The sequence below is a fragment of the Cynocephalus volans genome, chromosome 5 (assembly GCF_027409185.1).
Source record: "Cynocephalus volans isolate mCynVol1 chromosome 5, mCynVol1.pri, whole genome shotgun sequence".
In the NCBI taxonomy this organism is placed as follows: Eukaryota; Metazoa; Chordata; class Mammalia; order Dermoptera; family Cynocephalidae; genus Cynocephalus; species Cynocephalus volans.
This window is the reverse complement of record NC_084464.1, coordinates 164124479-164141851: the sequence shown is the minus strand read 5'-3', so window position 1 is coordinate 164141851 and position 17373 is coordinate 164124479. Positions and strand designations below refer to the sequence as shown.

General features: G+C 50.5%; 1 protein-coding gene across 2 annotated transcripts in view; it reads left to right on the top strand.

Moving 5' to 3' along the window:
* The window catches only part of UNC93A (unc-93 homolog A), a 32946-nt gene extending 21837 nt beyond the window's left edge, over window positions 1-11109 (top strand). For both annotated transcript variants that reach the window (XM_063098429.1, XM_063098428.1), the window contains one exon: window positions 10844-11109. In XM_063098429.1, coding sequence (XP_062954499.1) covers window positions 10844-11109 — 266 coding nt within the window. The remainder of the gene's footprint in view (window positions 1-10843) is intronic.
* Window positions 11110-17373: the final 6264 nt, after the last annotated feature.

Sequence of the window (17373 nt, the reverse complement as noted above, 5' to 3'; positions counted from 1 at the left end):
AGAAGCTGCAGAAGCATTGACACCGGGGGCGGGGGCAGCCGCATGGGGTTGTGGAGGACACTGCCACCGGTTACTGCCACTACTCAGGCAAACACATCAGGACCGACGGGAGGGGCAGCTGCAAGGGTGAGAAGAGGGAATGAGAGAGGGAGGAAGGAGGGGCTCCGGTCAAAGAGGAGGGGACGGGCCCACAGGACCCAGGAGTAGGACAGCCGTGCACCCGGGGCTGAGCATCTTGGTCCCAGGAAGAGGAGCACGTGGAGGACAAGCAGGTGGGACAGCAGGGACATGGGTCTGCCGAGGATCACAGCTTTGAATAGGACAGAGAGGGCTCTGGCTGGGGACACAGGCTGAGAGGTGGTTGTTTTTAACGTTTATCATTTGCATTACTGTTTTTAGATGCAGAGTTAAGTGTTGGGACGAGAGGGGAGGAGAGAGCGGAAAAGGAAGGTTGAAGATATGGGGGTGCTAATGAGGACACAGGGGGCGGGTGGGCCAGAGGACGAAGGGGCTTCCCGAGCAGGAGGAGGGCTGCCCTTTCTTTGGGGACTGGGGGAAGGAAGGACATGGGGGGAGCGTCGTCTGCACGGGAAGGAAGTGGGAACGTCCACGCCTGGTAAACTTGACGATTATGACAGACAGCACCTCCTGGGCGTTCACTGCGTGGCAGGTGTCGTGTGAGCCCTTCAGATGAATGCATCTGCTGTGTCACCCCCGTGAGGGAGGCTCTGCTGCCGTCCACACTGCACAGAGGAGGGGAAGGAGCAGAATGAGGCTGCGCCGAGGTCTGGGCACAGCTGACCACAGCCTTGGCCACATGTCCTGCAGTCCCTCGAGACTGACACTGATGTGGGAGAAGAGGAGACTCGGGCCGCTGCTGTGGGCATCGGGGTCCCAACTGGTGATGGTGGAGGGACAGTTGAGATCAGAGGTTGGGCACATACAGCACAGCACTGTCCCCTGGCATGCTCCGCAGCCTCACCAAGGGAGGAGGGGGCAGGAAAGTGTTCTACAGTGGGGTGAGGTAAAGGCAACAGGGGGGCAGAATGAGGGTGACCAATGTCCTGTAGGATGGGAAGCCACCCAGGAGGGTGGTGAGAGGACACAGAGGGGAGAAGGTGCTGGTGACATCGCAGAGGTCAGACTCCTGGCCCCAGGAGTGGGGCCTGGTGGGTTGGGGGAATGGAGTCCAGCTGGTGGCAGGACAATTGGAATCCAAAGCAGAGGTGACAAGCTCCAGGGCATGGCTCTTGCCTGCAGCTGCTGGTGGGGACCATGGCCCCTTGGACTGCACCTGGAGAACTGTTGTTGGGTGGAGCCAAAAGTCCCAGGATGACAGCAGGAGCCAAATACCACAGTCCTCACTGAATGAAGTGTCATGACCGGCGGGGTTGGGGGGGGAAGGGAGAAGCCGGAGCCCCTGCCGAAGGAGGGGGGAGCAGAGGTTCCTTCACGAGGGCCGGGGCGGCCACAGCATGCGCCGTCTCCAGCAGGCACCAGAGCGGGGAGCAGCGGGCTCAGATGGCTTGTCCTGGAGAGGCCGACATGGAAGCCAGTGGCATTCGTGAAGGATGGAAATGTCGGGGTGTTCCTCACTGGGTTTGGTTATGTTTTCCGAGCAGAAAGGGTTTTGGAAGGAGGTCACTAGGGGCAGAGTGGGAGGCTGGGAGACATGTGGTGGCATCAGTGGGAGGACCGTGGCTGGAGGGATGCATTTTGAGAGGTGGATGGAAATGACAGGTGTCAGCATGAAGGTGGGACCCTCAGCCCTGAGTTTGCCACGAAACCCACGTAGGGCGCCTGGGTGTCAAGCGGATGCTAATAACATGAGATTGAGGGTCCCCTCGGAGGTGGGCAGGGCTCAGAGGAGACCCTCCTCCCTTTGAGAGAGACGTCATCGTTCTGTCTCTATCCAGGGAGCACTCGGGACTAGAAATCGGATAAAGCAAATCCACAAATAAGACCGATGCTCCAGGGATGGGAGGCCTGGTCGCTCCCCTACACCTGAGCGTAAAAAAGGACAAATTACCTCAAAGATCATGGACTAAAAACCCCAGGGTGGCTTCTTTCTTGTTATCTGAATGTGCTGCCTACTTACAGACCGCCCAGCTGCAGAATGTGTCTTTGAACATACCTGCACAAATGTTGGATTTAAGGGGTTTGTGTTTCACAATCTTTTCTGCTGCCTCTGTCATGCAGGTGGCTTTACTGAAGTTCTGCGCCAAATGATGAAGGTGTACTTGGCACAGTGCCCTAATCTGATTTGTCTGGATTGAGGTCACTAGCCCAGAGGGACTAGACCAGAGCTACTTGCAGGCCTGGCTGCGGTACCACTGAACAGAGCAGACACTGATTCAGTGGGAGGGAAATGAACAGAAACGTACCAGAGCTTTTCTTGGCAGCCCGGAACTGTACTCTAGTGGCATGTCACATCGCTGAAGGAATCCTAGGTGCTTACCCAATCAGCTTCAGAGAGAATTTATTTCCACATCCCCATGGAGGTGTGAAAGACATCCAGTATCTTACTGAAGCCTCCAAAAGCAAGTGCCATCTCAACATGCAAAGTGGCTCTCTGAACTCATCTGAATTTTACAAAGTATTTACACGTTAAAAGTAAAGTAAGGGACTGGGGTAAATAGCCCCACAATATTCCATACAATAATTCTATCTTTTTGTACTGGTAAAAGTATTTTTTTCCAAAGTTAAAACAGTTGTTGGGGAAAATAGTTATGTTTTTGAGAATTTCTTTTGGAGCCTACACTTTTGGTCGTCTCAGCGAGGAGTGACGTTTTAACGCTGCCATCCGCGCAGGCTGGCTCCCCAGCTTTCCAACGGGCACCAGGCAGTATGGCACATCCCTAAGACCTCCATTCTCTGTTGGTTTGTTTTTGTTTTTGTTTTTGTTTTTACTTTTATTGAATCATAATTGATTATACATACTTTTGGGGTTCAATGTTGACATATGTTGATCATATCAATATTACTAGCAAATATACTGTCACAAATTGTACTTGCTCTTTATGCCCCTTGTCCAATCTCTCCCCTCCCCCCTCTACTTACCCTAGAATTTTTCTCTCTTTCTGAAAGAGCAATGGTTACTCCATTGATTTCTTGCCTAGATGATCTGTCCAATGCTGAGAGGTGTGTTCAGGTCCCCCAGTATTACCGTAGAGCAGATGCTTCTTCTGTCACTCTGGAATGAGCTTCGTGGAGAGAGACATCCTCTCTGCTGGTGACTTTCCTTGTGTCAATGCACTCTGGAGGCTGGTGGACCATCTGCATGGCAGTTGTGACATCTAGCCGCTTTTGCAGCAGCCAGCCACAGTTATTGTAGTGACTGTGGTGGGTCACCCACATGGAGGTGATGTTTTTGGCAGGCTCCTTGGCATTGGTGGTGTGCCTGGTTGTGACGGGGTTGTCTGGTCCCTGGCTCCATGCCTCATGTCCCTGGTGGGCCCTGAGGTGCCAGTGGTGTGCCTGGGCCAGAACTAATTTTTTGTCCTTTGCTTACTTCTAAAACAGGGGAACTTCCTGTGGGCACCAGTACTTGAGCTGTGTGGTTGAGCTAAATTGCTGCTTTGTTGCTCTTTCCCTAGGGAAGACTTTTTGTGCAGCTCAGGTTTTAATGGTTGACCTTGTAGGTATTTCTGGCTCTCCAGAGACCTGGTGGATCTGGGTTCTGTAGAATCTCTGATCTGGGTCTGAGTCTTTTCATCAAACTGCACCCCAAGAAATTCTATATTCCTGACCAGTCTCCTCTGAGTGGTCCTGCGCTGATTGGGGGGCAGGTCGGCTGTCCTTGCTGTGCCCAGTGTTCCCCCAGTGGCACCACCCATGCTACAAACACTTACCAAGGGATGGGCCGTGCACTGGTCCCTTGTGATGACTCACCGGCCTCTGAGGGGATCCTTTTTTTCAGTTGTTGTGGCTCCTTGGTCCTATGTGGGTCCACGGGAACCCTATTAGTGGTCTTGCTGGCCTGGGGGCCACCAAGGCCCTCGTCTCCCCTGCTGCCTCCAAGCAACTTCACCTGAAGAGCACAGCTGCGGCTTCTGCAGGCTCCTGCTCCATGCACCTTCTATTGTTTTAAAAAAACAGGAAATTCTTTGTAGCTTTGGCCACATCTCAAGAACAGCTTTCTCTCATTTTTGTTTTTTTTAAATAGGAAGTTAGATTTTGAATCCTATTATCCCTGAATGTGCATCTTTCTTTTCAGAAAATATGTGGGCCACATACTTTCCTAATTAATAGAACTGAGTAAAATTCAGCGCACTCTGACTGTCCCTTTTAGTCGTCACTTCAGTCGGGTGACTTGACCATTCGAGCCCTCCTTCCTGGGCAGGACTGTGAGACCCACTGCTCGATGGTCCCCACTGGGCTCCAGGAGCTCCTCCAGTCTTTGCAGCAGTAGGTCGGTGCCCAGACTCCTGGTTGCTTATTCACTCTGACAGTTAATGAAGAAGGGCACAGTTGCCATGGCAACCCTCACGCGCCAATGCGCTGCCTTGAAGATACAGAATGTCAAGGCGAAAAATACTCTCTTGCCCTATTGGCTGCCAAAGGGGCTGTTTTCAGGTTAATGATTTCAAAAAATATGACTTCTCTTAAATGCACTGCAGTGGATTGAATTATGTCCCCCAAAACTCACTGAAGCTTGAATTGTGTCCCCCAAGTTTTATGTATTAGAAGCTTCATCCCCCACTGTAACTTTTGAGGGTGGGAAATCTTACTACGGTAATGGAAAGGTGGAGCCTCGAGGAGGTGATTAGATTGCAGGGTCATGCTGTAGTGAGTGGATTAAAAATGGTGGTCAGGGGCGCGGTTCGGAGGGTTTTACAATAAGAGAGGATGAGGAAGTTGGCCTCTCGCCCTCTCTGCTCGGCCGTTTTCACAATGTGATACCCTGGCACTTCTGTCACCACCACCAAGACCTTCACCAGCTACGTTCCCTGGGCTTTGGACTTCCCAGTCTCGGAAACTGTAAGCACTAAATTTCGTTTTCTTTATAAAATACCCAGTTCCATGTATTTCCTTATAAGCAACAGAAACGGACTAATACATGCCCTGTTCATTTGATCTGACTTCAACCAAGCAAGACAGGCTGACTTCTCAGCCACATCCTGGCATCCGAGGACAGGCCAGCATCTCGGTCACTTCGACCTGCGCTACCTTAGAAGACGAGGCAGATAGGTCAGCCTGATAGCGATGCCTTTTTCTTCTTAAATAAACTTTCTATTTTAAAAAAAGTTGCAAAGATAGTACAAAGAGTCCCACAGACCCTCTGCCCAGTCTCCGTAATGCTAAATGTCTTCCACAGTCGTGGAATGTTCACCAAAACCAAGAATTTAGCATTGGTATATCACAGTTAGTGAAAGTTCAGGCTTTCTTTGGGTTTTCCCACACATGCTCTTTTTTCTGCTCCAGGACCCCATCCGGAACACCACATTGTGCTTAGTTGTCACGTCTCCTTAGTCTGTGACAGTTTCTCATTTTTCCTTGTTTTTCATGACTTTAGTACTTTTGAAGAGCATTGCATTTTTTAGACAGTCCCTTAATTTGGGATGACCGACGTTTTCTCGTGGCTCGGTTGGGCTGTGGCTTTGGGGAGGAAGACCCCAGAGCAAAGCACCTTTCTCATCCCATTATAGCAGGATACGTGGGGGCAACATGGATTCCCACGGATGACGTTAACCTTGGTCATGGACAGGGTCCCCGTGGTGTCTGCTCAGTTTCCCCAGTACAGTCAACTCCGTGGGAGCGAGTCACCAAGTCTAGCCAACCATGGAGGGGCTTAATCTCCACCTCCAAGAGAGGAATGTCTGCCTATGTTCCTCATGGTTCTTCTGTTGGGAACGGCTGCCCCTTCTCCCTGCTTTACCTCTTTATTCACATTTGTCTACACTGGCGTGGGCCCGCATCCTTATTTTATCCCCGGGCTACAGTGCAATGCTGCATTGCTTGTCCTGCGGCTGAGTGGCTCCGGTATCGGCCATCATGAGATCTTGCACATTGGCTCCTGTGTCCTTTCAACATGCCACACATATATGTATTGTTTTAGTACTTACTTTCTGGCATTATGATATGTCCCAGGCACTCTTGTGTTTTCCCTGCTCTGGCCCTGGAATCTGCATTTCTGCAAGGAGCCCGCATTGTTTGTTGCAGATGATCTTAGAAACCAGGGCTGAGTGCGGCTGTGCTTGTCACTGCCGAGATGGCGTTGTTTCTGGGCCCTCAGCAGGTGCCATGCAGAGACATGTGCATGTGTCCACCCGTGTGCACACACACATCTGTATTTACTTCTGCCTCTGTCTGTGCTTACAGCGCGAGACACGAGGTCCACTGCTGCCCCATCCTGTGCAGCTCTGCAGGGCCATGCCAAACCTCCCCTTGCGGATGTCACCTCCTTTTCTGACGGTCAGAACCCTGGTTCCGACTATATAAAACCCACTTACGCTCTTGTTCGGTCCTAGTACACACGCACAGTAATTTCAGACGTGGTGAAATCCTGCTTTCAGTCTCCTTTCCTTTTCTACGTCCTTCCCCACCATGTCATTGACTGCTAATATATTAGTGCAATCTGACATGATAGATTTGTTGCTTTATGTTTGGATTAAAATAGGAACCATATCTTAAGTAATTCCCTGAAAAGCCAGCCATTGTTTAATTATTACTGGCGTTGACATCTCCTCCTCGGGCTGGCTTGGCATCACTCATGTATTCCCGAGTGGGGCAAATGGTATCCCCCCAGAGCCCCTCTCTGCATTTTCTGGCTGCATTGCCTGGGCCTTTGGCTTCTTCTGCTGATTTGGGTGCAGCTTACTTTGGGCAGAGCCGTGCTCGGGACAGAAGGTCGAGAGAGGGTCCCTCCCCCCATCCCGTGCCCAGGCACATCTCAGGCCTTCTCAGTTCTGTCATGCAGCCAAAGGCAGAGTCTGCTTTCTGGCCACCTTCTGGGTTCCCAGTCCCCTGCCCTGGGGGACTCCTCCCGCCTCCCAAACACATCCAAGCTATTTGAGCACAAGGATGTGAGCTAGCAGACATTCTAGACCTTTCTCGCCTTTGTGGATCTCCTCACTAGGGCACCAATTTTGGAACCAGACTTAGAGAATGTCAGGTTCTTCATTTGGCATATGACGCCGTGGAGGCCCAGAAAGTTTAAGTTTATGAAAAATCTCAGAAAGTTTAGGGGCACGTGGCTACTGAAGAAGCTGAACTGGACTTAAACCAACCAGAGCCTCATCAAGAGAGACGGGACAGTGAGTCCCTTATCGTAGAGCACAGTGATTTCTAATTAGCTCCACCCGATCTAAATTTTATCTTGAAACCCTTGAAATCCGACCTATAGACTGAAAAAGTTAGCTTGAAATTGTTGGAGGATTCATGAAATGGGGATGTCTTTGTTCTAGTTCTACAACCTGCTGAGGGTGCGCTGGGGCCCTTTTAGCCGCAGAACATGAAGTACTCCACCACTTGAAACTGCAGCATCTCAGCTTGGATTTCCTTCTTTGGACTCACTTTTAAGAGTCACTCTCAAGAGAAAGACAAGAGATCTCTAGAATAGTCTCAATTTTTTTATTTGATTCTCTTTGGATCACTGCTTTTATTAAGGTGGGATCTTTGCAGACTCTCAGGCATGAAGGGCAGCTTCTTCTGAGTGTCCCAAGAGCTTCTTGATTTTCCAAACATGCACATGCTGCCTACAATGTAAATACTGTGGCTCTACGTGGAGAACACTCCTGGGGCAGACTGTATTTGTTAGTCCTCAGCAGTAGTGGAAAATTTGTGATATGAGTTATTTTGTGCAAAAACCAATCAGTAAACACTGAGATTGTCTGCTCTCCCCCACTCTTTAAATCCAGAGATAGGTTTTAGTGGGATGTCCTTCGTGGGCCTTGTCCACGGCACATCCACACTCGGTGTTGCCAAACGAGCTCCCGCTGCCAAGAAAGCTCACCCGCGAGTGCAGGGCCTTCGGTATCTGGGGGGTTTCCTTCTTGGACTGAATTCCTCTCTCAGTGACATCATCTGTTTCCCGAGGCGGCGGTGGCCTCATCCTCCCGAGATCCCCATGGTGGACGGGCCACGGGGGAACAGATGCCAGGAAGCCCCTCCTGGAGGTCGATCTCATTCAGGCCTGGGCCATTGTCCCTCGCGACACCCTGCAGGTGCATGGAAGGGGGGGCATGTGACAGGGTGGCACATGGCAGGTTGGCACATGGCAGGTTGGCACATGGCAGGGTGGCACGCGGCAGGGCAGCCCAGGCCTCATCCCGACCCTCCCGTTCCTCGCCAAGGTGAGCTGTCCGTGTGCTTCAGAAAGACAGAAAGACGTGTCTCCGTGCGTGCCTCACACTCTTAGAAGTAGTCCCTGTCCTGGGGAACTTACGGAGCTCACAGTCTGAGACTCCTCTGGGAAGCTGCGTTCTTCAAAACGAAGTTAAAGCCCTATGTGCTGCCTAAGGTCTCCTGCGGTGCAGAGTGTCTGGGGTCTGGGGTGGCCTGTCACCCTCGGCCTGGCCCTGCCCCTGCCAGCATCCCACGGGAGGCCCCTCTGACCTTCCCCAAGGCATTATGTCCCCTTCGCACAAGGTGCTTCCCCAGAGTGGCACCGGGGCCGCCTGGCATGCCCCAGCAACATGGGCACCCAAGCCTTCCTGTTCCTGTGGGTGGGGGACTCTCCCCAGTGCCAGTCTCCTGTTTCTGGAGAACGAGGGAGCTGGACGGTGGGCTGGGACCGTACCACGGTCACCCAGGGCAGATGGGCTGGAGCACCGCTCCTGGGCCAGCCCCGGCCTCGCGCCCTTCACACTGCTGGAGGGGGGAGCCTGCCAGGGGTTGGCAGGTGCCGGGGCTGCCGGGAGCAGGGCTGGTGGCTTGGGGACAGGCAGCAGGATGGGGCTGGCATCAGGACACGGGGGCTCAGGAAGGTCCTCAGGAGTCAGTGCGTCCATCTTCCTAACTGCCACCATGCAGACACACCTGCTGCCTGGTCCTGTCACGGAGACGGGGGCTCCACGCGGGGATCAGGAATGGAAAGCTGGTTGCCTTCATCTAGAGGCATTTGCCAGGCTGCGTGCACCAGATCAGGCCGTGGTAACAAAGGCCACACACTTAAACTGCAGACAGTTCCCGCAGTCCTGGGGCAGAAGTCCAGGATGAGGTGTGGCAGGGCTGGGTTCTCATGAGACCTCTCTCCTGGGCTTACAGAGGGCACCTCCACGCTGTCCTCGTGTGGTCATCCCTCTGTGTGTGTCTGTGTCTTGATCCTCTGTTCCTGTGAAGATCTGACTAGGGCCCATCCTAAGGGCCTCGTTTCACTTTACCTCTGTGAAGGCCCTGTCTCCAAATAGGGTCACATTCTGAGTTCCTGGGGGTTAGGACTTCAATTTGGGAGACACAATCCAGCTCATAAGACAGACTTAGGTCATTTCTCCCCCCAGGTGTTAATACTAGTCCTTGAAGGCTACTTTAATTGATTCTGGTCCTTTTGTCAAGGCATAGGTGGGAGTCCTTTGATGGAGCCTCACTTAGTGACCTCTTTTGCTCTGAGAGTCTCCAGATAGGAATTAAAGTCATGTACAACAGTAATCGTGTTGACTGCCATGGTCATCTGAAAATTCTGAGGTTGAGCTCACTTACCTGCTAAGCTCAGGTGCGAGTTCTGACAGCACTCCCTGAGTGAAGGATAAAGGTCTCTCCCAGATGTGGTTGCTACTTCTGTTTGTCTTTGCTGTTGGATGTCAGTGAGTGGTTGTGTGCGACATTATGAGATACACATTTGGTCTTCTTCCCTGTCTCCTGGTGTACAACTCCTAACATTCTTACAGTCTCCAGAGTGGGTTGTTTTATGTGCTAATGATTGACTGATGGCTGGCAGGCCCCAGGTAGCTCCAGATAGGGGCTGATCACCTGGTCACTGGAAAGACCAAGGCAGGACTTTCAGCCACACCCAACCTCAGGATGGGGTGGCAGGAGGGGACTGAAGGTTTAGTTGATTGCCAGTGGCCAATGATTTAATCAATCATGCCGATGTAATGAAGCCTCCATAAAAACCTAGAGGAACAGGGTTCGGAGAGCTTCCAGAAGCTAAACTCGTGGAGGTTCCTGGAGGGTGGTGCCGGGAGGGCATGGAAGCACTGTGGCCCTTCCCCCATACCTCGCCCCATGCATCGTTATAATAAATGGGTCAGCATAAGTGTTTCCCTGATTTTTGTGGGCCGCTCAGCAAATTAAGAAGGGTGTTGTGTGAACCCCAGTTTGTAGCCAGACAGTCGGAGGAACAGGTATGACAACCTGTAGCTTACAGCTGGCACCAGAAGTGGGGGCTGAGCCCGTGGCCTGTGGGATCTGACGCTGTCTCCAGGCAGATAGTGTCGGGATTGAATGGAGCGCACCCAGCAGTGTCCCCTGCAGAACTGCTACACACTTGCTGTTGGGGAGAAATCCCCACACATTTGGTCACAGAAGTCTGTCTCCTGAGTTGATTGCTGCTGAGTAAGAGTAATTTTTTCTCCACTCTTGCCTCATCTTAAGCCAGTTGCATCCCAAGTTTTGTTTTTCTTATCCACAAAGTGAGGGGTGGGCTCTAGTGAGACTCCTAGTGCTAACTTTTCACAAATTCTGTTTCTAATACATACAGTGATTCTTTGCTGCTAGGGGATGTCACCTGACCTGCTATAATTCACATAGTGAAATGATTCCGTTTTTGTTTTTTTAAAGAAAAGGGGCCTGATTTTGTTGGAAAAATTGGGCAGTTGGAAAGCTACATTCTTTTCAGCAGTAATGAAAAAAGGTCACGTTCAAGGTTTGTTGTGATGTTTTAATTCTGGTCTCTCCTCTGCAGCTCTCTATGGTGTTCTGTTTGACAAGAACAAGGAAGCTGCCTTTGCCAATTACCGCCTCTGGGAAGCCCTGGGATTCGTCATTGCCTTTGGGTACAGCACATTTTTATGTGTCAGTGTCAAACTCTACATCCTGGTGGGAGTCCTGAGTGTGACCATGGTGGCTTACGGAGCTGTTGAGTATGTGGAGTCCAAGAGCTCGATCAAGCCTCTGTCTCTGGCACAGACAAGCCAAGTAGAGGAAGAGGAAATACACACAGAAATGTGACGGTCACAGTCGAGCCAGACCAACCTGGAAGGCTTCAGCAGAAGAGCTTTATTTGAAGATTCCTCGGGGTGGACAGTTGATTCTTCACAACTATTTCAGCAACATTCAGCCATTCTGAAGATTATATCATTTCACTTTTGTGTAATGTTTTTCTATTCTAACAAATTTTCAGTCCACCCTCTTATTGACAGAGATCAAGAGTACACATGAAGGTATCAGTAAATTTAATTTCAGATGCAAAAGAAAACGGCTCTGAGGACAACCAGCCAACTAGAACGTGCCTAATCACAGACATCCCCATGTTTCTGTTGTTTTTAAGAATTGGGAGACTGCTTAAAATAATGTAGTCTAACCCCATAATTTTGCAGACGAGTACAAACTTTTAAACTTCTAGCACCATAAACTTTATAAATGGTTCTAGATGAGTCACTGACTTTGCCTCCCAGAGTCAGTAAGTGACAAAACCAGACTAGAGTTTATGTTCTGGAAACTTACAGAGTATGAGTTTCTAAATAAATGCAAGTATTTCATGAATTCACTTCCTGTCTAAAAACCTTTATTCTAAATACTCACATGGATCCCCGCACACACACCATCAAATAAGTGATTTAGCCTGCTATAGACCACTGGAAGTCTTCAGGAATAATTTCAAACAGGATACCTCACCATTCACACAGTGGAGGTGGTCACAGGACAAGTGCTCCATGTTGCGTGCCATCTGCAATCATGCCTGTGTTTGTCACCACCGCGGTCTTCCCTCATTCTCATGTCTCTCTGCAAGACTGCCTCTTGCAATGTGGACTTTTCTGTTTTCTTCATTCTTTGGACTTTTTTTTTTTTTTTAGAGATGACCGGTAAGGGGATCCTAACCCTTGACTTGGTGTTGTCAGCACCACGCTCTCCCAAGTGAGCTAACCAGCCATCCCTGTATGGGATCCAAACCTGTGGCCTTGGTGTCATCAGCACCGCACTCTCCCGAGTCAGCCACGGGCCGGCCCTCTTTGGACTTTTTGATAAGAAACATTTGTGGATGTGAAGAACCCTGATGAAAGCCTTAGAGAAAGACAGCTGACCACTTCCTAGCGCTGCCTGGCTGTGGGTGAAGGATGAATAACCAGGTCCTCTTGGTCATAGTGGGGTTGATGTCCTAGCATGTGCTTAGACGGGAATGTTGAATTATAACACACCTTCAAAGTAAGTCATTTAATCTTGCTCTTTTTTAGTATTCCATGTGTAAAATGGGAATATTCCAACTTCGTAAAGAATAACTAAAGCCATGTGTTATTGTAAAACATGGTAAAAGAGCTACCTGAAGGAACCATAAGAATAAGTACGCCCTCGGGCTCTGTTTTGTTTTCCGAAAGTTCTCCACTGTTGGTTTTAGAAAGGGCAAGGACATCTTTTCTTTCATGTGTGGGAATGGGAGATATTTGCATAACAAAATTTTTAAAAGACAGAAAAAAGAATAACCATCCCCTAGACCAAGGTTAACATACAATACTTTTCTGGAATCCCTTAAACTGCACTGGAGCTTTGGATTTGATGTGTCAGTCTTAAATCCCCACAGCCCACTGCCCAGTGCTTAACAACAAACACAGGTTTGTGGCTTGCTCAGAGCAACTAAAAAAGAGCAATAAAGACTAATAATGTATGCCACAAGGTATTATATAAAATTTTCTAAAAATTAAAGATGTATCTAAAAGAAAACTGTTAAGTACAGAAATGATAAAGTTAAGAATATATAAAGAAGAGAAAGTGAATGCGTGGATAACCCGGGCTTATGACTAGTCTGTAGTTACTGTGAGGTGCTAAGATTAGTCCTGAGCTTACTGGCAGCCAAAGCAAGAAGAGAAACGTGGATCATGCGATGATCATTATTTGATAAAAAGAGGTATGCGAGCGTTTTAAAAGAGATTCATTTTGAGGTACTAAAATGTAAAGGGATTTCACAGGCATGGGCCCCTGACCAAAGAGCACGGAGCAAGTACAGTGGGGATTGTCCCTCACAGATGTTTCCATTGTCATGGCAGTTTGATCATTGCAATCCTTGATTAAATCAGGGGCCTCCCACTGGAACGTGATCCTGCGAAAGCATAGCCAAGGCCCAGAGTGCAGCTGCCAGTGAGTTTCTTTGGGTCACTTTTGCTGCATCCTCCCTGACACTAGAACCTCCTACTCCAGAGCCTGTGCCTGAGGGCCTGGCGGCTGCTGCTCCAACCTGCACTTGTTTACTGTTTATCCACAGTGAGGCAGGTGTCCAGCTTCATGTCTGAATCAATAACGAACATTGTTTTCCCTCCCAGGTCTGTTTCCAGGCCTGAGTCAGAACTGCTCTCTAAATCCACTAGCCCCACCCCAGCTCCATCCAGAATGTTCTCAGAAGATCCCTGTCTCACCTTCTCCCAGGGCCCAGGGGCAGATCACACGAGCTGAGAGAACCTCTGAGCCTGGGGTGGGAACTGCGCACTTTCCTCCCTCTTTGTCTTTCCTCCCGCTGGGGTGGCCCTGGGCAGGCGCAGGACACCCAGGAGGAAGCCACCTGCAGTGGGGCAGTGAGCGTGAGAAAGCTTTGCCGCGAGGCCACCTGCCCTGGGGCCGGTGCGCCCCTGCCATGCGGCTTCAGACAGGAGCAATGTCGGGTCATGGGGTGTCCCCTGGTGGGCACAGACCAGTCTCCTACTGGGGAACACAGAACACGGGTTTGGTTTCACCGGGTGTTTTAAAGCACCGCTCCTGCCCGTGTTTGTAAGTGTCTCCAGTCCTCATGTCCCCGGCTCTGTGCCTTGCCTGGCATCTCTTCAGGGAAGGCAACAGGATGCTCCTTTACCTCGATTCTCTCCCCTCTCCTTAGTCATTCTGTTTGCAAAAATAAGACAAGAGAGAAAACAACGCAGGCTTTCCCACCGGACTGCTTTGGAAGGTAGAGGCTTCTGCCTAGGAATTCAAAAGCTAACTATTCATCCGTTCAGTCAGGTCTACACCTGCCCTTCCTGGTGTGTTTATTCAGCATGAAGCGGGTGGGAGGCCGTGCTGGACGCCGCTGCCGGGTGAGCCAGTGCGCCTCGGGCCGGTTCTCAGGCCACAGAGACCCAAATCTACCTGGTCAGTTAGCAGGAGGCCCTCAGCCCCCCTGGGCCTTTCCACCTCTGAGAACCTGGAGTCGCGGGGAGAACTCAGGCCAGGGCGAGCACCGCGCCCCGTGAGACATGCAGGGCAACAGTCGGGAGGAGAGGAACACGGCAGGACAGTTTGGGGAAACGTTTGCTCCTGCTGCTCACTTTGGACAAAACTGTGTTTTCATTAGATAGCTGCACATGGCACCTTTTTAAAATATTATGATTGATAATACATATTTGTGGGGTAGAGAGTTGACTATCAGTACTTGTGTACAATAGGTGATGATCATATTGGGATAATTAGCGTATTAGTCTCTACAATACGGAGTCATTCTTTGCGTCCAGTAGCCGACTTCTTGCTGTCTCGGTGCCCTCGGCAAAGTCCTCCCATCCTGACAGCCCGCCGCCCTTTCTCACGTAGGCAGAGGGTCGGCAGGAAGTCCTGCAGGCTCATGTGAACCTCTCAAATTGATCAGAAAAATTAAAAATTGTTGAGTAACTTCAGGATTTATAAGTCACTGAACTGGATAATCCTGGCCCAGATTTCTTACTTGTAACTGGATTACCTTCCCTGGCTGTGTCCATTGCTCAAATAAAATAATTGCCTAACCATCGTTTCACTTTACGCTCATGAAGACAGAGTGTAAGGACTTAATTACACTTCAGTTTTACAGAATGTACCAGCACAATGGCTGGAGGACAACAATAAATAATTAACAAGTGAATATGTCACACTGAAAAGGGAAAGTGCCTCTAGGTCACATGTCGTGAATCGCTTTTGTTCTTGGTTTGCTAATTAGAAAATGCGCAATGTTTCTCTTTTGCCTGACATGACTTGGCTGACACCCCTGGTTGTTTGCTGTGAAGGTGTTATACAGCTACTCCAAGCGATTCCTTGTTGCTAGAAGGTTATAACAATGCCTGTGATCAAACAGGTGGCAATAAGCATTAAGCATTAACAGAGGTAACGACAGGCTGGAGCCCTGATGAACCAAGACGTGCTGCACTGTCGCACCTGCAAGGCTTTGCAGCACCGGGCAGGGCATGGCCGCTGGCAGCCTTGGCTGGAAGGATGGGTCCAACTGGGATGTCCGGAGTGAACTGTGCTTAAACAAAAGAATAAGCATTCATTTTGGGGTAGAAATAAAACATTTTGAGATTCTACTGGGGAAAGCCAAGGAGAGGCCAGGAAGAACAGGCCCCCGTCCTCCAGAGCAGCCACCAGGCCTGTCCTCATCCACACACCAGCTCCTGGAGTCCTCACATGCCTGGGGACACGTGGCTGTGTGGGGCCCTGTAGCCCAGATGGAGGAGGCTGCAAGTGAGACCGGGGCCAGACCTGGAGGGGTCCCGAGCTCTCAGCCCGCTGTGAGCCCGTGGCCCCTCTCGGTGAGGACGGCGGTGAGCATCACTAAGCAACAGCACTCAGCCTTCCCTGCCGGCTCCTCCACTGTGCAGCCACTGAGCAGCCCCTCCGATCTACCCGGGCTCAGTGCAGAGGCTGCACCCGCGGTCCGTCCCCAGGCAGGATGAGTCCAAGACTTGCCACCAGCCCTGGAACGTGGCCCTGCACAGGCCGCCACCCCAGGACCGGCCCTCCTGAGAGCACAGGGCCAGGGCCACCAGGAACCGTGAGTATGTGCTCAAGTGCCAGCTGCACGACGCAGTCTCTGCTTAGCCCGGGCTCGGAAGGAAAAGCCATCCGCCCATCTGGTGGTGGTGGAGTAACCTTCAATACACTTTTCCATCCCCCAAATGCCTACTGAGTGCCACGCACCTCCCCTGAGCTAGGGGGTAGTTATGTTAGAGTAAACGAGAGACGTGATTTCTGTGACAAAGTCACTGAAGAGGAGAGCTTAGCGTAAGCGCCCCTCAGGGTGGGTGGAGGAAATTCAGCTGAGTTCAGCCAGAACACGTGAGCAGCCAGTGTCTCCGGGAACTGTGACAGACACGAGGGTCAGAAGACCACACAAGGCGGTCTGCCGGGACACAACGGCTGCTGCAATGTGGGGCAGGTCATAAGGAAAGTGTGAAGCGGTCTGGGCCCCAGGGGAGGGACAGGAGAGCCCCCCTCATGGGGAGGGTTGAGGGGCTCTGAGGAGGAGTGGGCACTCAAGCTGGCGTTAGAGAGAGGTGGGCTTCCATAGGCACAGACCAAGGGCTTCGAGACGGCCTTTGACAGGGAGAAGGACGGGCCAAAGCACTGAGCCTGGGCCGCAGCCAGTGCATTCGAGCCCACAGCCCTGGGCTCAGGACATCTCAGATGGGGCGGGGAGCTGCGGCTGTGACAGTGATCAGGCTAACGGCGGGGCTGAGGACTGGCAGCGGGAGGCCTTGGATGCCACGCCAGACGTGTGGACCTCTCACCGTGGGCAAAAGGGTCACACTGAAGGCAAGGACCGCTCCTTCCTGTCTCTGTTTGTCAGCGGGCCAAGTCAGCTCTGTGACTCCTGGGACTTTTGACAGCGTTTCTGAGCTTCAAGTCAGTTCAGTGCAGCCGGTGTTTACCAAGCATGAGCACAATGTCAGGGGGTCTTTCCGAGGCGTACATTGGAGGTGGTCTGTGCCTGCGGGAACTCGAAAGCTTTACTGAGGAGATAGAATTATCCTGATAAGTAACACAAAAACTTGTGCATGGTTTCTGATTTAGAATGTAAAATAATTATTCTGGGTTTAAAGCAATGTAAACTTTTATTCAAATAGACATTTGTGTAGAGGAACTCTTTTAAGTTGGCCAACTTAAAAAATGGGACAAATTATGTCATATGTATTTAGCATGAGAAGCATTCAGTGTTCCATGTAAACTATAAACTACAGCTATGAGCTATGCATCAGGACAGCAGGCCAGTAAGACCATGACCATTTCTAAGCCCAGTGCATGAGAGTGACTGGTGTCAAAAATTGGCTTCACCAACCCAGAAAAACTAAGTTCAAATCCTACAGCTACTATGTGCTGCTATTCAATAAAGATGGACTGTACATCTAAACAACTAACTTCTAAATTTGAGAATTGCTATGCTAAGCAGCGTGAAATAACTGTGCGTATGAATTTTACACTCACAACAAGATGCAAGTGGGGTTTTTACATATTTTCAGCATGACTGAAGCAGCGGCTATGAATAGAGAAAAAATAAATGAAATCACATTT